The sequence below is a fragment of the Antrostomus carolinensis genome, unplaced genomic scaffold (assembly GCF_000700745.2).
Source record: "Antrostomus carolinensis isolate BGI_N321 unplaced genomic scaffold, ASM70074v2 scaffold24066, whole genome shotgun sequence".
NCBI classification, from domain to species: Eukaryota; Metazoa; Chordata; class Aves; order Caprimulgiformes; family Caprimulgidae; genus Antrostomus; species Antrostomus carolinensis.
This window is the reverse complement of record NW_010320121.1, coordinates 13,903-34,951: the sequence shown is the minus strand read 5'-3', so window position 1 is coordinate 34,951 and position 21,049 is coordinate 13,903. Positions and strand designations below refer to the sequence as shown.

At 41.2% G+C, this 21,049-nt stretch overlaps 1 protein-coding gene across 1 annotated transcript in view; it reads left to right on the top strand.

Moving 5' to 3' along the window:
* The window catches only part of AGK (acylglycerol kinase), a gene marked incomplete at its 5' end in the record, with an annotated part of 28,796 nt that extends 11,222 nt beyond the window's left edge, over window positions 1-17,574 (top strand). The window contains 8 exons of the mRNA XM_010169513.1: window positions 1,854-1,923; window positions 2,699-2,778; window positions 4,882-4,939; window positions 7,275-7,422; window positions 8,516-8,613; window positions 10,818-10,888; window positions 15,413-15,497; window positions 17,109-17,574. Of these exons, the coding sequence (XP_010167815.1) occupies window positions 1,854-1,923; window positions 2,699-2,778; window positions 4,882-4,939; window positions 7,275-7,422; window positions 8,516-8,613; window positions 10,818-10,888; window positions 15,413-15,497; window positions 17,109-17,246 (748 nt within the window). The remainder of the gene's footprint in view (window positions 1-1,853; window positions 1,924-2,698; window positions 2,779-4,881; window positions 4,940-7,274; window positions 7,423-8,515; window positions 8,614-10,817; window positions 10,889-15,412; window positions 15,498-17,108) is intronic.
* Window positions 17,575-21,049: the final 3,475 nt, after the last annotated feature.

Below are 21,049 nucleotides of genomic sequence, written 5' to 3'. Positions count from 1 at the left end.
CTACACTTCATTTATTTCTAATTTTTTTCCTTCCTCTCCTCTCATACTAATGAATGTATTTCTCCTTGCTCCTGAAATCTGTTCACTCTGGTTCTCCCAGTAACTCATTAACATTCTTCTTTGCGGAACCCTTGCTGGTATCCATCATCCATAAAACCCATGAGCCAAATGGCATAACATCCTTCATTAAAACTACCAGAGTGCTTTGAAGCTCGGCGAGATGGACAAGGCTGTATCAGGAGCTAAGATTAAAATAATAATTTATGTTTGGGTTGTAAAGAAGCTGTTTGAAATTAATGATCTTCTTGTCCCAAGGTAATGAACTGTGCAGGTGAGACTGCAGCATATTGGTGAAGTTGAAAGGAATTTGGTCAATAGGCTGCTTAACAACCCACACCAGTAACAGAACCTGACTTAAGAAGTGGAGAGGTTATATTTTAAAAAGAAATATTTGGGCTTTGGTTCCATCAGCACTAGCAGATCTTACCTTTGGAGTGTAGGAACTGTAGAGGACTTGCAGAAAGATAAGAGTTAGGAGAAAAGAAGGGCTGAGGGAAGAACAGGCTTAGAATACCGAGACAGAGAATGAAGCTGTTCTTCCCTTGATGAAGCCAAGGGCAATTTCTCGTTCTGATTCACTTGAATATTGGGCTGTATCTGAAAACTGCATTTGGTTTTGTGTTTTGATTTTTTTGTGTTTTGTTTCGTTTTGGTTTTCCCCTGTCCAGCTGAGGTACTGGAAATGTGTGAAATGTGGCATTTAAATTTTACCCAACTTACAGGCTGAGAGAGTTGGGGCTGTTCATCCTGGAGAAGAGGAGGCTCTAGGGAGATCTTATAGTGGCCTTCCAGTACCTGAAGGGGCTACAGGAATGCTGGGGAGCGACTTTTTACAAAGGCAGGTAGTGATAGGATGAGAAGTAATGAGTTTAAACTGGAAGAGGGTAGATTTAGATGAGATATTAGCAAGAAATTCTTCACTGTGAGGGTGGTGAGACACACGAACAGGTTGCCCAGAGAAGTTGTGGATGCCCCCTCCCCGGAAGTGTTTAAGGCCAGGTTGGATGAGGCTGTGAGCAACCTGGCCTAGTGGAAGGTGTCCCTGCTGATGGCAGGGGCGTTGGAACTAGATGATCTTAAAGGTCTCTTTCAACCTATAACATGCTATGATTCTATTTGAAAACAAGGAAGGGGTTTTAATGAAATATATGCTTTGAGGTCTGAACATAGGGACTTCTTTATGAACTTATACACTTTGGTTACAAAATCTTTGGTGCCATGCCTTACAGCTTGGAATGAGAAAGCACTTCAGCTGCTGTCCACAATTTAGTGGAGGCCAAAACCACATGAGCACTGCTAATAGCTAGATTTATGTTGATTGAAAACTTCAAAGCAAATTAACATACTAAGACAATTCAGTCCCAGACACATGAACTGAGATTAGTCTATGACCATCCCCTTCTCTCCAAGGTTGTTATACTTGCCACCAATAAAATAAAACCATTATTTGGGTCCTTATCTGAAATGGCAAGTAACAGAGTTAGCATGTGGTATGCTGGATTAGCTGAAGAAGAAGGAATCTCTGAAAAGCTTAGGCTGAAAACTTCCTTTAGCTTTTCAGGTCTTTTGCTGTTTGTTAGGACACAGGCTTTGCAACCACCTACTTAGTTTTCTGATTTGAAGGAAATGCAGCACTTTGTGTCAGAGTTCTTTCCCTGGGGTGGTTGTGTTTGCTGCAAAAAAGCCTCACCTGGACCCACAATGGGGTTTGCTGAAGAAAAGTGTAATTTTAATTCTTACTCTTTTCCTTCCTTCCTGTGTTTTCCTTTCCTTCTTTCCTGTTTGTTTTGCAGACATATTACCAATGCTACACTGGCCATTTTGAAGGGAGAGACAGTTCCACTCGATGTCTTACAGATCAAGGTAAAAGCATCTGCTTATTCGACACACAATGTTCCTAAAATTTGGTTATTCTCATGTTCTGTTTCCATGGACTGCTCTTTCTCTGCTGTACTACTGTCATGAATTTTGGTTTATGGTATCAGCAGTTCTGGTGGCAGTCATTTCTCCACTGTATGCTATGGCATCAGGTAGTCTGAACTGCAGAAAACACTAGAATGCCTGAACATCTTTTTTGAGGCTCAGAGAATATTGATGAATACAAAACTTAATAACACTGATCTTTCTGTAGAAATGGTGAGAGATAACAATAGCTGTCCGAGCTGATTTAATGTATTCATATGTATTGTGGAGTTAATAGCTTTCTTTTACAAACTGAAAAATGTGAAATGGGAAAACCTTTGACTATGCCTTGTATGGTTTTTGAATATTATTTTTCTGTTACGTTGTAGAAGGGACATTTCTGCAGTGAGAATTTAGTGTCACTGTGCAGAGCTCCTTGCTTTTAGCTGACAATATCCACAAAATGAAACGGCTGTTGCTGGGTGTGCAAACTCAATCAACCTCTTCAAAACTTCACCACTTGCATTCCTCTCTGGGAGCAGATGGAACATATAACACTTAAATTTTGCTTAGCTTTATTGCTGTTAGCTATTTATCATACCTCTTCTGTGAAATTTAATCTTTGAGATTAATCAGAAATCAGTTTTTATATAGAAACGATATTTTTCTAGCTGCAAAAAAATTGGAAACAAGGTAAGAGAAAGCAATTTTGCAATGTTTATTTCTCTCTTTACAGGGAGAAAAGGAACAGCCTGTGTTTGCAGTGACTGGTTTAAGATGGGGATCTTACAGAGATGCAGGAGTTAAAGTTAGCAAGTAAGAAAATACTGGTTTTTGAAACACTACCCTTTTTAGCATCTGTTCCCTAAAAAGACTTACCATCCTCTTGTAAACAAGTCTTTCTTGAGAGTAGGCATTCGATAAGCAGAGGCACCCACTCCTGTTAGGTCTCGCGTTGCACACATGGGAGTGTTGTAAGACATTTCAGCATTTATGTCATTTGAAATAAACAGTGATTTGGTGCTGACCTGTTCTTTTTAGCATTACTCTGCTTGCCTTGTGGTGCTCACTTCTGGAATTTTATTCAGGTTGTGTCAGTGGGAAGAGCTCTCCCTTGAGCAAACTCTAAGTAAAGTAATTGGCCATTGTTTTTCATCAGTTGCCAATGAAAAGATGCACGCAGACTCTGTAACTCAATTCCAACAAGGGACATCAAATGTGGTAGAAGTGCCCTTCGGTTCCTGCCAGAAATGGCATGGACTGTGCTGTCTGATGAATGTTCTCTGAATGCTAAACTAGTAATTGTTGGGCTTTCTCCAAATGGACATTTAATATGCCACTGTCTGTGTGTCAAATGACTAGCATTATCTGGTGAAGGGGCAGCTGGGCCAAAGCCGCTCACGTCTCAGACTGTTATGGAGGAATTGCAGCACGTGCCCCTGTTACACAGCTATAAAGGAAATACCATGTGTTTTGGGAATGAGCTGTCCTTGTCAGGAACCAAGAGGCAGCGAACCTCTGGAGTCTGGCAGATAATAGAGTAGGATTGAGAGGTGATATGGAATGAGGGAGATGCAGTAAATGGCCAGGGTGTTTGTCCCTGCGAAGCAAGAGACATGCTAGGTAGCTTGTGTAGGTGCTGACTTGGCTATGCTGCAGGCTCTCCAGCTAATTGCAGCCCCAAGATTAAGGCAGTGCACTTCTCTCCCCTCTGCGCAGTCACTACGCTTTCTGCATGTGCACTGGTTTTTGCCTAGTGTCAGCCTTTACATCTTTCCCTGCAGCCATTCCCTTTCCTAAGAGTCTGTTGGACTCAGTGCTGGAAGCGTGACAGGACCTTTTGCACTTGGAGCAGCACGAACATTTTCAAATCTCTTTCTTTTCCATTAATGTTTTTGAATGCACAGAAAATGTGCCCAGTTTGGAAAGCACTTCAGCCACAAATGAATGGGTGGTCAGAATGTGCTTGGGACACAGACCATGTGTGCTTCTCCTGTTTTTATACTTCTCCTTAAGCATCCACTTTTGGTCCCTGTCAGAGATGGGTTGTTGGGCTAAATGAACTTTTGGTGTATTCCAGTACAACTGATACTTAAAAGAAGGCACCTACTGTGAAGGCAGCCGAGCCATAAGCCCCAGTTCTGGAAATTTGCCTGACTATCCCTCTGCTAAGCAATGTCCTGATGGAGACATGGTGCTGTTTTATGTTTTTGAAGTTTTATTATTTTACAGACAATTTCATGACTTGATGGGAGCAGTGTGACAGTTGCATGCTGTAGTAGTTAATGATATACTTAAATCTGCAATACTTTTGAGCTGATGGTGTTTTAGTGTGTTTTGTTGACCTTCTTTGGTGGAAGACAAATGATGAAAATATGTGCCAAGTCTGCCTAGACCTAGTCACATCTTTGGATTCTAGACAATACTTTATGGCTGGCAGGATTTTTATTCTGTAAAACATTTATTTTGGTCTGAGAATCCTTTGGGGCAAATTGATGTGTGCTGGCTCTGTTCTTCTGTCACTGAAGCTGTTATTTTTTTTGTTTGTTTCCTCCAACTACATTCTTTATTACATATTGTGAAGATGCATCCCACCAGCTGTTAGACCACAGACCTTTAAAAAGTTCCCAGTTGTGTCACATAACTACATAAAATTCTGCTATTGAGATGTCACGCTGCCTGTAGTGAAGATTGTATACTGCATTTTGGTGATCTGTTACTCAGGAAAGGGATGTCACTGCTAAGCTGCTGGTGATGTGTTGAAACTATTTTGCAGTTATCACAAAGCTGAATGTTGTAGAGGAGCAACTAACTTCAGTGGCAAAAAAGTCTCTGTGCTCTGGCTTCATGCAAGATTTCTCCCTTTCCCAGTATCAACCCCTGAGTATCTTAGAAGCTCTGTCTGTGTTCTTTTTTCAGGTACTGGTACCTTGGACCTCTGAAAACCAAAGCAGCTCACTTTTTCAGTACATTTAAGGTAAAGAGTAATTGCAAAGAAAGTGGTTTTGTAGTTGGGAAATGCAAAGACTGACTATGCTTTTCATAATTTATCTGCAAGTTTTTGTAAAAGGTTCTGGTAACGATGTAAAATGGGAGTGAAACTTGTTAAAAAACCTGCCTATTGATAGACTTAACTTGTGGAGAGATGAAGGGCAAGAGGAATTCTTAAAAAATTCTTTACTGAGGATCTGTTGCTGCAAGATCACCAGGGGGAGCCAGAAACCACCTTTGAAACTGGAGATCAGTAGTGGTGCTGAAGATAACCGTTATAGTGCTCTGTCAGCTTTTCTCAACAGTCTGTCTTATGATAACATTTAATTCTGATTTATTCATCTGGCAGAAGTGGCTATAATTAGACTGCTCATGCACATTGATTATCAGGCTTCCATGTGTAGTTTAATGAAGATGAAGATTAATAGCTTTTATCTCACCTTAAACTTCTCTGTTGCTTAAAATTGATCCTGGAAAGATTAAAATTTGACCTGCATGAAAGGTGAGGCATTTTCATTCGCATGCTTTTCCTGTTCTCTGAACATACAAGGAGCCTCATGAAAGGCTGTGGAAATACCCGGGAGCTGGTACAGCAGATCAGATTGTGCCGCCCAGCCGTGCTGTCTGTGGTAGTGCCAGTGCTTCCTTTATAGGAAGCTGCTGTGAAGGGGAGTTAAATTGTAATGCATCCATGAAAAAGAGTATTTTTTTTCCTTCCCCACCCCCCATCCCCAGGAAACTTGAGGTGATGATTCTGTGTGCTGGCTTTCTAGGTGGAAACCTATTCTTCATTTCAGTCCCTTTCTCGCTTTTGTTAAGTGCTTAGCCTCAGTTAGTGGCAGTGACAAAGGATTTCACTGGTGAGCTATTCATTGTACATTAAAAAGATCTGTTTAACCTGCAGAAGGTTAAAGAGAAGTGCCCACTTCTTCTGCTATTAAGATAGAAAAGTTTCTACCTGGTCTCCCCTAATTGTTGTATTCATTGCCTCCTTTGTTATCATTTTGTTAATTTCTATAAGGAATGGCTCCAGCTTGTTGAGCTTAATCTCTTCCTGGCTTGTCTTTGCTGCTGTGCACGTCATCTTTTCTGGTTTTGCTGCAGCTGTCCTTTGAAATGGGATGACCTGTAGCTGAAAACAGTGTAAGACGAAAGAGCTCACCTCTGATATTGGTAGGGTCATTGTTATGAGTGTTATCATCTCTTCTAAAATAGACAGGCTTAAATTAGCACTGCATTGCTGCTTCTCCCTTTAATCATTAATACTGTTTGTGTATTGCCCTACTGATACAACTTCTGTTTGTCCTGTTTATTATGTATGTGTGATAGTGGAATCTTTCCTTGCCCTCAGAGGTGTGAGGTGAATTAGCTTAACAACCTGTGCTCTATAATCCAAAACTACTTCTAAAGTTTTCTGCATAGAAAAGTAATTGTACTAAGTACATATGGGCTCTTGGCTGGGTTGTTTCATTATATAAATTTTTAAAAAGATCGTATTATTCCTGCCATAAATCCTTTGTTTTGAGCATTTCATAAATTATTTTTAAAACAAAATGAGAGGAAATAAACTTTGTCAGCACCTGAAAGTATTTCATAAGCTAAGGTTCTGTAGTCCATCAGTTTCTGGCACTGGAATCTGAAATATCACCGAGAATAACATGTTACTACTTTTCTTTTTCTTCTTTGTTTTTCCTCTCAGATGCTTTATAAAGCTCACCTGACTTGCCTTAAGACCTGTTTTATTGCTGTCTGTAAGCACCAGACTATAAGGTCAGATCTTGATTTTTTTAAGTTGCTGGAGAACAAAGGCCTGTCAGGTTTCATGCCCCTTGGCTGCACACAGCACCGTAGTCTTTGCCTGTTTGCACTAGATGCTGCTGTGCAGTTGCTCTTTGAGGTTGCCTTTGTGCCATGCAGAAACCAATTGTGCTTTCAAACATTAATGTTGACCTTGCTGGTTTTGGTTGTGCCCTCCAGCCAGAAGCAGTCGTGTCATTCTGCCACACATCAGCAGCAAAAAAACCATCCCTTTACCCTCTGCTTATAGAGGGGGAAAATACCACACTTCTGTGTGAGGCAGGAGTAGATTAGTAGACTCAGGAGCTGTGGATAATCTTTTCCAAGTTGCAAAACTGTCATCTCATGGGTATCTGGAGGCTGGAGAGCCATAAGGGAGGCTGAGGCAGTGGTGGGATCTGGGTAGCTCTGCATGAGTACTTGGAAGCATGGAATAAATAGACTGAAGGACTAACAGAACAAACAGGTAGGTGCTCAACAAAAGGCCCTTTATCTTCTGTCTCTCCTTTCCATGTAAATCCAAGGAATGGCCTCAGAGACATCAAGCTGATCTCATGTATTTGGGTCCAACTGAGAGACCTCCAGAAGAGCCAGAGGAGAAACCATCCAGACCTCCTTTGTATGTGAGGCTTTACAGACGACTTTGGTTATACTGGTCATCTCCTCCAAAAGGTGAAGCATGTGACTTTTGGCAAGCTCACAGGCAGGCTTTATTCCTCTGATAGATTGGGGGTAGGGATCTGCTTTACTTTTCTGCTCTCATTTTTTAGTGATTGTGATTATGATTATTATTTATTATTATTTATTAAAACTGTAACTTTGTCAAGATAGGTACAGTGGTATCTGCCAGAAGTGGAACAGAGTAGTGTTGTCAGTGCTTGTGGCCTCATAAACAATAGTGCATTTGTAAAGAACCTAGGGTGTTCCCTGGGCTCACAGTTGCTTGCCATTGCTATGGAAGCCTCCATGGAAGTCTGTGGCACTTGTAGGTGAGCTTCTTGAAATCTTCCTCCTGTAGAATGGCTTCTTAGTGGGCTGATGAAAGAGGAGCAGCCCTTGTTCTCCTGGGTGGAGGGAGTTGCTAACACAGAGCAACAAATTTTACTTAAAATAGAACAATAAAACTTGGGCCACGCAGATGCTTTAAGTTTCCTTAGCACATGAAGTTTATTCCTGTACCATAAATTTTCTTCTGTGTGCTTTGTGGGCCTCTCTTGGGTTGGGTTGTTAGCTAGGCAGTGCATGTGCCAGACTACAGAAGCTAGAGGAGCGTGTATTTTGTGCATCCTGGAGTGATGCAAAGTCCTTCTCCTTCCTTCTTAGCTATCAGAGGTGATTTAGAGCATGGACTAAGTGACCTCTATATGAGAACTGAACCCTGGGGTTTCTGCCTATAGAAAATACATTTTACCACTGCATCTTGAACATTGCATTCCTGTTTTTTTGGTGTCAGCACTTCATGTGTTTTCTAAGTGTTCCTGTAGTACTAGCCCAGGAGATCTGTTCATCCGTGGGCATAAGGACTCACAGGGCTGCCCTGTCTTTCCAGCTACTGTGTGAATGCTGGTGGCATTTCTTTCTTTCCTTCAATACTCTCAAGATTGCTTTTCCTTTTTTAAGATTTTGATGTTTGAAAGAAACAAAGCTATTGGTCGCATGGGTCAGAGTGATTTTTACAGATTGATGTTTCATGCTTCATAGCAGTGAAATGATAATCTATATAATTAAATTCTACTTAATGATATTTTCTCTTCTGGATTTGCAGAAATCCCCCAGGAGGTAACCCCAGAGGACTGGGAAGAACTGAAGCTATCCACCATTGAGCTTTCCATTGCAACTCGGAACAGGCAGCTTGATCTGACAGTAAGACCATAGTATAACTGAATTCCAAGTGCTGCATGCTCACAGTTTTCCTTTCTTGCTAAACTCCCATTCTTGTGTGTATATAAATAAAACTTACTACCTTGTGCAAGGAGAGGCCCATGGCCAAATCAAGGAATGGGCCAGTTGCAAAGCCAGTGTAAAAGCACTGGGGACTCATGTAGAACTGGGATGCAGTGGATCAGGAAGAATTTTTGTAACAAGAAGGTTTCACTAGCCAAACAGAAGTTTTAGGATTGCCCAGGAGAAAACAAGGCATCAAAATAGGCGCTCCTCGACCCATTGGAGAGTGATTCTGTTTTATCAGCCAGTGCTGAAAGGGAGCTGTGAGCCTGAATGTCTGCCTAGAATTGTGGCTTTTTCTCTGTCTTTTGGCTTGCAGAAAGGTAAAAGTAACTGTGACAAGAGGAAGGACAGGGGCTACATTGAGTTAAAGGACAAGAAATGCACGTGGTTGTGGAAGAGTAGAACCAAGGGAGCAAGGGAACTGTTCCTGTCATAACCTTCTTGGCATACTCATGCTGTTCATTTATGGTTTTAAAACCTGTCTTTGGCTTATGTCTGTGTTTTGGTGCAATTTTATTGCTGTAAAAGCTATTTGGATAGACGTCAGTCTTCAGTTTTACTGGAAAACACTAACACAGTGATCCTGTACTGGTGAGCTGCCCTTGATGTCTCCTCATGGCTGCAGAAAACCACTGCCATTACACCCAGGTTAACAGGAGGCGTTGAACTTGCTGCAATGCGTTTCTTGCTCAGAATTTAGGGTTTTAAGAACCAGAAAATTTGTGTCGTATTGATGTGTTATGTTTGCAGCATCAGTCAAAAAAAAACCCAAAACAACCCAGGCAAATCTGGTCTTAAAGTTTCCTCCTGTTTTCTCCTTAAAATGTACCACATAAATTTTAGTTTCTTCTTTATCAGTGGCTTATGACTTGGACCACTGGTGTCCTCCTAATGGTAGAAGCTAGATGGAGACTACCAGGGTATTTGTTTTTTTCTAGCGGTTTCTAGGTGGCCCTTGAAAAAAACATGTTTGGTTGCTGAACTGGATTAGTCAGTGATGTAAAGTGAAAACAGACCTACCAAGAACTGAAAAACTATCTGTTTGCCACAGACTTTATGCCTTGAAGATGCACTTTAATACTGGTATTGAACAAAGAAGCGATGTAAGGTTCTCAGGTCTTTTGCATAGCCTAGAGAAACGGACAAGTTTGTGTTAGGGCTTGTCTGTTTCTAGAGCTGGAAGTAGCTTGATACTGCGTCTTTTTTCTACAGATAGGGACCCCTTACAACTGCTTTTAACTCCCACTCTTGAAGCCATTGTCCCTGTAGCTATCAAAGCTGAACAGCGCTCTCATACCGATATCAGGGCATATCTGCAGAGTATCACCAGCCAATCCTGTCTTTCTGTTTCAACTGGGATTCATGCCTAGGCTGCCCTTTTGAAGAGAAGCTGATAAAGCCATACAGGTGCAGCTCAGACAGTGCCAAGCCTACCTCTGCAGACACAGCAAATGAATAAAGCAAGTTATACTAATAGATACATTTATTTTTACTTTTGTCATTTTGATTGCATCTGCACTAGGACCCTTGCCAGGACAGAAATGTTACATTAATTCAATAAATAATAATAAAATAAAATGCATCTTAGTTAAAGTTGCTTTTCTGGCAAAAGCTTTATTGTATATTTGTTTTAAGGGAAGGCTGTAAATAGAAAATAAGCTAAGTAAGGAGTTTAAAGGAATGATATCAAGAACACTTTGACTTCCAATTCTTATTGTTTAAAATTCTTCTACTGTAATGTTTGGTGGCCAAATGTTGCATCTTTCCTTAAAGTCATGAAAGACTCATTGATTAGAAATCTTTGTGAACAGAAAGTTAAAGCCAAGGGATCTGCTATTACTGTCTTTAGTAAGTAACAAGAGGCCAAACGTGTGAACCGTTATTTCACTTCTTGTAGTGTTTATTGTTGAATAGTCATCAGTGATAATTTACTACCTATAATTTATAAATCAAATCTCAAGTTGAGAGTGGAAATAAAAATGAAATGCAGAAATGCATCTTCTGCCTCCTTTTATGGGACAAAGGACTGGGCATTTTGTGGACCTGTTGCAGTATCATGTGTGTGGCATTTTGAAGTGTTAACTATTTCCTTTCTGACCTTTTTTTTTTTTTTTGCATAGCGCACTGAAGACTTCATGGATATTTGCATTGAAACAGATACTGTCAGCAAAGGACAGTTTGTAAGCAGAGGGTGAGTATAGGGAGGCTGCAGAAAGATGATAGAATCTCTGAGTTGGAACACTAATTCTGAGAAGTGTATTGTTTTTCTCTTATGCTGCAAAACTGAGAAGCAGAGGACTGCAAAGGATGCCAGTCAGTAATGCTTCATGAGGATTACTGATTTCGTTCTTTAAAATTCTTACCAATATTCTCTCTCTGGAAACAAGGCAGAGCAGTCTACCTGGAGTTCTTAGCTTCTGAGTTTGCTATACCTTTCATCTTTTTCCACATTGCTATTGGTTGGTACTACTTAGATAATACTGTCATAACTGAATTTTGTAGACAGCCATACAGATTTATCACCAGAATCTTTTATCCCTAGCTGCTCAGTGGATTGAAAGGTGGGTCACAGAGTTGGTGTGTTTCTACTAGTGGTACCTGGAATTTTTGAACTCTGATTAGACAGGACATGCTTCTAAGTGAACAGCTCCCTTCACACAATAACTCTTGTGAGAAATGAGGTCTGAGCTGAAAGAACTTTTGGAAGATGAGAATTTAAACAGGGACTTTAAGCAAATGTATTGTTGTTAGCATATAGAGTAAGATGACTGTAGGTATGAAGAAGCAGCATGTAGAGAAGGAGTGAACATATATTGCTTCATTTGTGCTGAGAATGTTGTCTTGTAGTACATTTGTTCCTCCTGCTCTCACCAGAAACAAATCTGAGCTGCTTTTTCCAGCTCCTCTGCACAGTCCCACTAGCAAATACACTGCATCTTCAGTGCAGTTTTTACTGGCAGCTGATTTTCCTACTAAATCCCAGAGTGCTCTTCCGCGTGTTACCCTTCGATGTGCTAATTCTGTTTTCTAGTCTTAGAGCTCCCTCTAGTGAAATTATTTTTACTTGCTTGTCATCACCTTAATAATTCCTGCGTGTATGTCTTGTTTGTGATACTAATAGCAGCAGCAGGCCCCATATTTGAGCATCCCACCAGCCTCAGTGGGTGCGGGACCTATGCATACACAGTAGGTCAGGTTGCCACCTGCAACTGCTTTTTAAATTGTATGAGCCATGTGGACCATAGGTTGCTTGAGACTGAAATCTTTGCTTTGAAGGCTACAGAAGGAAAGGAGGAAGAGGTTTTCCCATTAGCAGCAAGAGGAATCTGTCCTCTTAAAGGAGGGAGACGAAGAAGATGCTATGCTGGGTTCTTGGACACTTTGCTAGCAGAAAAAAATGTGGATGAATTTATGTGATTTATGGGAAGGATATTTGAGTGTACACTCACTGTAAATAATGTCTCCCATGTGGACTGGACATGCTTCACACAACAGTATGTCACGTTTTCTTACTGCAATTACACTGTCATGCAGAAAAAGTCTCTGATGAGAGTTAACATGCCCTGCTGGCTAGAGCTAATTAAAGGCAGTACCAAGAGCTTTGAGCTGCTGTTCAAGCAAAGTTCAAAGAAACAAGCTCTTTTGATTAAATAGTGCCCAAAAGTCTGTAGGTAACAAAGAAAGAGGAAGAGGGGTGTATGGGGTATTGGAGCAGTGGGAGGGACTGGTTAGTCCTACAGAGAGGAGTCAGAACAGAAAAAATGTGCCCTGTCTCTGCAAGGCAAAATCAGGGTGTTCAGAGAAGCTCTCCAGTGCACAATGCCCTTTGGCAGCTGGGTTTGAATCAAGCCCATTATTAGAGGTTCCCCATTGCCTAGCACCAGCAGGGTTTGGCTTTGGAAGTGTGTGAAACAGCACTTCCTTTTTTTCTTTTTAATACATAGTTTTAAACTCCACCAGAATTTGTGGGCTTGAAAAGGTTTTTAGGGAAAATACCTTAATCAGTGCAGATATCAAGGGGTTTTTAATGTTGAAGAGGGCACTGACATGAGCAATTGGAAGTGATGTATCACACAGAGGAAACCACATATCCAGTGGGATCCAGGCTCAGGCAGCGTGTGTGGATGGTGTGTAGGGGTGCATCAGCGTGCTGGAGGGCAACTGCTGTTGGATTTCAAAGAAAGGAGCAGGTCATCTCAGGTGTATAAAAGTGCCCTCTAGCTGTGGATCAGATTTGTGTGAACAAGAGCATCTGCAGCAGGGCTTAGAGCTGATGTTTAAGATAAGGTGGGGGGAAAAACAGGTGCTTACATTGTAATGCTTACTAAGAAGTGCTGGAGGAAAGGAGAGCGAGGATGGAAAGTGTAGCACTGGTAATCCACATCATGATAGCCAGCTTAGATTCTGTATATGAAGGTATAGAGAATTGTCACTCTAGGGCATGAATACAGTTACCAGCTACAGTGCAGAAGGTAGTCTTACTCTGAATCATTTCATATGGGGTGCTTCTGGATATGAGAACTAGGTTTAAATTGTGTATGTTATCTGCAGTAGGTGTTTTGCTTTTCTCTCTGCCTGTATTTTTGTAATTCAGCATGTGGAGTGGGATAAAACAATCAATTGGAACTGTTGCTGTTAGGCTTTGGTCTTGCTTCTGTTTCATTTTGCTGTCTTGTCTCGAGTAAGGAGTGGAATCAAGTGGAAGTTATTTCTGATCCTTTTATACTGGGTCACTAGGGAGGCAATCACTGCAAGTGGAGTTGTGTCTGTTTGCTTCTACCAGAATTCTCCTTTGATTGATCTTTAGATCCACATCTTGTCTCTTTTTTGAGCTTCTCTTGACCACATAATTGCATCTATGTAGACCCTCATTTATCTTAGTGGACCTAAAAATCTACTCACTCACCTCAGTGCAATAGCTGGCACCTTCTGTGTCAAACTTTGAGCAGCTTAAACCTTAAGCAGGGAATCTTACTGCTTGTTTGTATAAACTGACAGCATGGCATGCCATCAATGATTTATAGTTTATATTGCTGGGAGGATGTTTAATTCCCTCACATTCACTCATTAATCTTTTAGTATATACATATTTGATTAAAAACAAACTTTCCACTGGTAATCTTGCTTCTGTCCTTCCCTGCCCTTTCCTTCGGTGTCTTAGTTTTAATTCATCTTTGATTATCAGCTCCTGTTTCAATCCTCTCTTCTCATGTTCTTTCTCTGGGATTTTCTGTGATTTTAAGAGACGCTTGCATTACTCAGAGCATAGAAGGTTTGGTGTACAGGGAGTTTCTGACATGTTTTTGTGACTTCTGTTCCTGGGCAATATTTAAATACACTCTTCTTTCATATCAGTCTACAGAATACACAGAAAAATTGAGGACAGCTGGCATTGCCTGTTGGAGGAAATCCGTGATAATTTTGCCGTGCTTGAGAGCTGTGATGTAATAACGCTTTAACTCTCTGCTGTCCCCTTTGCTATCTGTGTGTTGCTGTCTGTCCTGAGAGGGGCCCAGACTGAGGGGTTACTGCCTAAGGTGTGGTGTACCCTTTGTCAAAGGTCAGCCAGAAAGGTATGTGTGTTTCCAGTCAGGAGGCTAGAGGCAGGTCGGTCTATCCAAGAGCTTGTGCTTACTCTGCAGCAGCACACATTGGGAAAAGGAGTTGCAATGCACTGTTCTTTTAACACTTTATCCACTGACAGGACAGCAGCCTAAGTCTTGAAAAAGACCACTTGGCAGTTACACAACCAGCTTTGTAAGACGGCCAGCTGCCTTCTATGTGCTCCCATTTGACATCCACAGAAGTAGGAAAGTAGCACTTCTTTAAGTACAGTATGTAAATAAGAATCTCACAGGCACCAGAAGAGAGAGAGTAACTGACAAAAAGGGGTGTATTATTTGGAATGGGTAAAATGATAATGTTCTGGGTGTTTCTTCACAAGAATGATATAAAAGCAGCTAACAAGAAACTTCATGCTGACTGGTGTAGCATGGGTGTGAGCTGGAACACAGGAGGTTCCGCTTAAACTTCAGAAGAAATTTCTTTACAGTGAGGGTGACAGAGCCCTGGGACAGGCTGCCCAGGGAGGTTGTGGAGTCTCCTTCTCTGGAGACATTCAAAACCCACCTGGACGCCTTCCTGTGTGATCTTGCTTAGGTTCCTGCCCCGGCAGGGGGATTTGACTAGATGATCTTCCAAGGTCCCTTCCAATCCCCAACATTCTGTGATTCTGTGGTGTTGATATGAGAAGAGGGGGGTTTCGTTCATTTGGTTTTTTAGATAGTAGTTTAGTGAATCAGTGTAACTCTTAATTCTATCAGGTTTTTTGGCTTAGGGTTGCTTAGGTTGCAGGGAAGTTATGTGGGTGCATGGGACATGAGGAGATGGTAGTCACTGAATGCAGGAATTGTAGAGTTCAGCATGTAAGTGAGGAGCATAAAACTACCCTGTATGTTCAAATATATTCAGTGAGCCTCAGAGCTGAAGGTGGTGGGAGGTTGTCAGTGTGTACTGTTATATGTATTGACTGCAGCAGAAGAGGAAATGTCTATTTTACTTTCTCAGTTAAACCCATAAATATTTGTATATACCCATAACCTCTAAGTTTACTAAACACATAGTAACTTAGCACCCCACAATGGTGTCATCCCTAAAGATGGCTATTTCCTAGACAATCATCTCCTTACCTGACTTCTTTTTTTGGTTTGAACAGAAGTCAGAAGATGCGTGATCCGCATACGTGCCCTGAGGGGAGTCAGTGCATCCAAGCCAGCAGATGCATCTTGCAACTTCCAGAGGTGAGAAGCTGGGAGGGCTGGAAAACTCTGTCAATTTATTTCCTCCTGCCATTTGACACTGCACATTAAGAAATCCCTACTCCAAATCTGGGAGGTTGATTATGCTGCCAGTAAGACACTCAGTTTCTCGGTGTGGCAACTCGGTCCCTGACTAGGAGACACATACTGGAAAGTGGTGTGTAAACCAGATGGAAAACTTCATTCTGCCAGTAAATACTGACAGACGTTTTATGTAGACAGTGGTGGTTGTTGTAAAGGGTCTCTTAGTCAGGTGCATTGCATGTGCATACCTTCTCCTAAGTATTCAAGACCAAATTCCTCATCTACATTTCATCCTAGAAGGGATTGTGCTGTAGAGTAAGTCTTTTTTTTCCTCTTAGAAGGAAGAGGCTGTTCATGCAGCCTTGGGGAGGACCATTTCTTGTTTTTGCAAGGGCATGAAGTCAATCTCGTATATAATTTCTATCTTCAAGTGATTTACCATTCAGCAAAAGAATTTCATATTAAGAGAGAATAGAACATACCAAAAAGTGGAAAAAAAACTGTGGCTGTGAAGTGAAAATCATGAATTACGATGTCAGAATTAGCCACCATCCTAATACTTGCATCAAGCTCGTATCATAGCATACGATGCTGTTTCAGTGATTCTGAAAGAATACTCTGGAGTGCTGGGCTAAGTAAAGCTGAGCCATAAGTAAGGGCTGTGGTATAAAATGAGCCCTTCACACTGCACCTGCTGTGAAGACATTTAGAGCATGTGTGTGTGGCACAAAGCAGTGCTGTTCAATTCCTTGACCTAGCTCTCATGAAGGAACTGGAGGCAGCTCGGATGAGTCTTGCCAGCTTTGCAGAGGAGTAGGATATGTTGATCCAGGTGGACTGCTATACCTCTGACTTCCAGGACCTGTGCTACTTTCTCTTACCTGTGCTGTTCTAGTGTACCAGTTCACTTGGGGCTAGTTTGAGTATCTACGTAACACAGCCCTACCCTGAGTCAAGTGCATGCAAAGCAGTCACCAGATTTTGTTTAGGCAAAGTCAGCCTGCCATTTTGATGAATGGTTTTAATCACTGGTGACTTTACCAGCATTAAAGAAAACACTCAAGAAAATTCTGCTGCTGAGTAATTCCTGACTCATTAATTACTTTGCATCTCATGTTTCAGATCAATATAGTAAAACAATACCAAAAGGTGTTTGTAACGTGGATTTAATAGGAGTTACTTAACAGGCACTTCTGCAGATGAGCTTGTGTCACCACTGGCAGACAAAGATCTAAGTGCATATAATTGTTGTTCCAATAGCAAAGAATCCTTCAGTATAAACAATGTGAGTCATTAAAGCTCCCTAGCATTAATTATCACCGATTAGCAATTAAGTGAGGTAACATCTTACACAACAGACTCTTAATATATTATGTGCAGTGAAGGATAGTTCTCACTGTGTTGTTGAGACCAAATGGGCTGGAAGGCATAGGGAGGGGATTGTCTTGGTTAAGACTTAGCTAAGTATTCAACTGTAGTCTGTTAGCAAAACCAGGTATCAGTATGAAAGCATTGCTGAAATAATCTGTTTGATGTTTAACCCTGATCAGCACTGTTATCTGTACACAGGGCACGGAGGGATCCTTTGGCATTGATAATGAGGAGTATGAAGCTATGCCTGTGGAGGTGAAGCTATTACCCCGGAAACTCCGGTTCTTCTGTGATCCCAGAATGAGAGAGCAGATGCTCCATGCAGCAGTACAATGAGAATTCATGTGAAAGGGGCCAGTGGTTTACCAGTCTTACCAGTGTCTCCTCAAGGCATGTGAGACCTCTCTATCTTGATTAGCCCCACGAGACTAATAAGCCATTTAGCTATTTGTATGCACAAGGTGCTTCCATTGGAAGTAGCTGATGTGGCTAGTCTCAAAGGGGTTATAAATGCAAATGAACATTCTAAGAAATGTATGTTAACTTGATGGCATCTTTTTTTTTTTCCCCAAAGAAGTCATCACTGCTCCATTTACAGCACTCCAGGCTGAGTGCTGTGTGTCAGATGCTATGCTTTAATGCACTTGTATATTAAAAGGAAAATGAAAGCACACTTGTCCTCGTGTTTTAAGAGTTTGGGTCTACTTTACCTATGCATAAATCTTGCAAAACCTGGGATCCTGTAAAAATTTATTTTAGGAGAGTAATGTGAAGGAGGTCTATGAAATGTTGGAATTGCCACATTAAAACAAGTGGTTGGTTATCTACTCTATCACAAAATAACTTGGAGATCAGTGATACAAAGCTTTGGAGGAGGTTTGAAAATTCCTCGTATGTATCTGGTTAAGATATTTATGTTGTTTTTTTTCATCTTGCCAGATCCAACAGCACAGAGCTCCAGTTAATAATATAGTAGAAATATATTCTTTTGATCAAGTTTAGGTATGTTATACAGAAGCAGATTGGGAAATGTCATCATTGACCCAAAGCTGTATGAAGTACATGTGGAACGACTCTTTAACAAGCCAAATGAGTCTTTTTTGTAAGTATTCCTTTTATTCCTGAAGTAGTATAGCACAAATAAGGGCACTGAAGTAACTTTTTTATTCATTGTGTCTGGTTGCTCTTCTCTTTAATGTAAACAGTGCTCATGACTCCTTACACAACCTACAATCCCTGGAGCCCAGTACTGTAATTAGTTTTGTTGCTGTTTAGAGCTCTACTTTAATTGCTGAAAGGAAATATTATTGACTTAGGCAAAGTTATCTGTTTCCCTTCTTATTATAACTTACAAGTTCACATGATTCTGCCTTGCTTACTGGAAGAAAAAAAAAAAAAGACGCTTATTTTTCTGATGTGATTGTTGTTTGTATGTGGTCCCTGTGTTACACCGTGGTCTAGTCTAAGTTCATCTGTTGATTCTTTGCTGTAATCATAAGGATGTTAGTGAATTGACTTCCAGCAGCTTTGTTAAGACTGGATCCTGGCTGCTTGCTGCTGCAACAGCATCCTCTGCTGTTGGAGGACTTGCTAAAGGAAAAATGGTTTGAAAGGGGAAGTAGGTTTGGTTTTCTGGGTGATGCTGGAACCAAGGTGAATGCTGTCCTTCCCTTGCCTATAGTGTGGAAAAACTCATTACCTAAGCTCTTGGGGGAGGCACCCATCCCTTTCTTTGCTAAGATCTAGGGGAGTAGAAGCCTGCTAGTTCTTTTTAATAGTTAGGCTGATGATGTGGCCTGTGTTGTGCTGTCTTTCTTTTGATCTGCAGCAATTAAGAGTGCCCAGCATACCCCTGGGTCACTCTCCAAGGAACATGTTGGCTGTGCTCTGCTCTTTTTGCTTGCCACAGAGACACCTGGAATGTTGCTCTGCAGCCACTGGCTCATTCAGAGTCAGGGGCAGTTCTCACCAACTGAGTTTTTCCTCAAGCTGATGTTTCTGTAATAAAATCAGCAATGTTTTATTTCTCAAGTGGCAGGAAAGACAAGGCAGCAGCCATTTCAAAAAGGTAAGCTTTAATTGTATTTAAAAATACCCATGTTTTAGTAAGCAGTTTCTCTATACAGCCACAGGCCTATGGGAGCAACCACACATCTGCAAGATGCAAACATCAGAGCTGTTAGAACTACAACCAGCCTGCTGCAAGGGGCAAGATGATAAGAATTAGCTTCTGGTTCATCTGTAGCATTTTACAGGGACAATGACTAATTCTCTTCCACAGTATCAGATGCACAGCTCCCATTGCAATGTAATTCCTTGCTTGAGGGTAACCAAGTATTGGTATTATTAATGCTGCTCTGATGTTAAAGTACCAAGGATCATCTGAGACACAGGCTGATATTTAAATATATCAGCATAAGCTGAGTAGCTTGTATAAATACCATTCAAGTAATTTTTCCTCTTCCTCTACAGTTCAGAGGCCTTCCAGTGGTTCATAGTGGAGTGGTTCTAGACCTCTGAAGTGCAGCATTGAAAGGGGAGGTGTAAGGAAAGCATTACATAAAATAAGCAAGGGCTGAACCTGCTATCTACAGTGTTGAGGAGAAGACTCAGTTCTCATGTTTCTGTCTGACAGCAAGACCAGCAACTTTCTTTGTGTGAACTCCAAGATGGGAGGGAAGAGTAGAATCCTAGGTCCCACTCATGAAAACACTTCTCCTGGCTTCATCTTACAGTCCATTCTAGAAGGGCTTAAAATACTGTAACATAAAGAAAAAGGAAGGGTAACAATCTACTGATGGGCCAGCCCAAGGCACCTGTTTGTTTTAACCATAATTAAACATCCCCATTTGAATGGCATGTTGCGTTAACCAGGACCTGAAATCCTGGTTCGTAGGCATTTAGTACCCTCTGGTTTGGACAGACGTATCATTGTGAAGTCAGTACATTCCACTCCCTTGCAAAAGACATATGCGTTGTCTTTGCCCATGATCACTAGACCACTTAGCTTTGGGTGGGATGCAGGGAGGCAGGAAGGAGACAGCAACTAGAAGTAACAGCTGTGATGAGAGAATTTGGGTTAGTATGCATGCTTTGTACCTAGACTTTTACAGCAGGACAGAGTGCTCTTGCCCTTCCTCCTCCCAGAGCAAAGCGTGCCTGTCCCTTGCGTAGTCTGTCACCAAGAGGGCCACAGCTACTCCTAGCTTTCTGCCCATTAACTTTGGCAGTTCTTAAAATGGAAGAAGTATTACAGTAGCACTGCTTTAGAGGATAAGCTGTACAGTAAGCTACTTTCCCTTGAAAAGCTGATGGAACTTTCTTCTGCCCTTAAGGATGCTGGATAGGTGAGCTCATCTCCTGTGACAGACATGACCATTAGCTCTAGCATACATTGAAGTAACTGCTTCATATATGCTGGAAAATAAGGTATTGGCTTGTCTCTAAGACAAATCTGAACTCTAATTCAGTAAAATGCCTTTCTCTTAATATCCATTATAGTTCTTCATTGGCTTTTGGCTCTGTGCAGCTTGGCTTAACATAAGAAGACTTTTGTGTGATTCTAAGTGTCTGGCACGGTATCTCTTGTTCAAACTGAAAACCTAGCTTTTATTTCTCTCCCAAGATTTACCCTCTAATCCAGATAGTACAAGTAGTAGTAATTCATTACTTGATTATACATTTCTAGTGCAACTTAAAATGCAGCTAGGAAGCTCTTGCTCTCCTGTTTAAACTCAAGCAAGTACCAACTGAGAATCTGCAATGGCTGTGCTACGACTTGGGTGTTAGAGAGGAACCTACCAGACTGTGTCTACCAGGGCACAAGATACATACACGTGGTAACTGTAACCACCATTCAACCTGGGCTCTGATCACAAGCAACTGACCAGAGTCTTCACACCAAAGAAATTAAAGGCACCACTATAAAGGCAAAGTACTTCAAGGGGAGAAGAGGATTTTTGCAGTAATCAGCAATATCCTACCTTATACCACGCTTTCCTCTCTCTTTTAATTCAAAATATACCAAGTAACTGTCTCTCTTCCAGCTGCTAGTATTTTAAAAAAGCAACTATTAAGTGCCAAGGAGGGGATTTTAAATGTATGTAGTTAACTGTTGTACCCTGAATTATGTTTTCTCC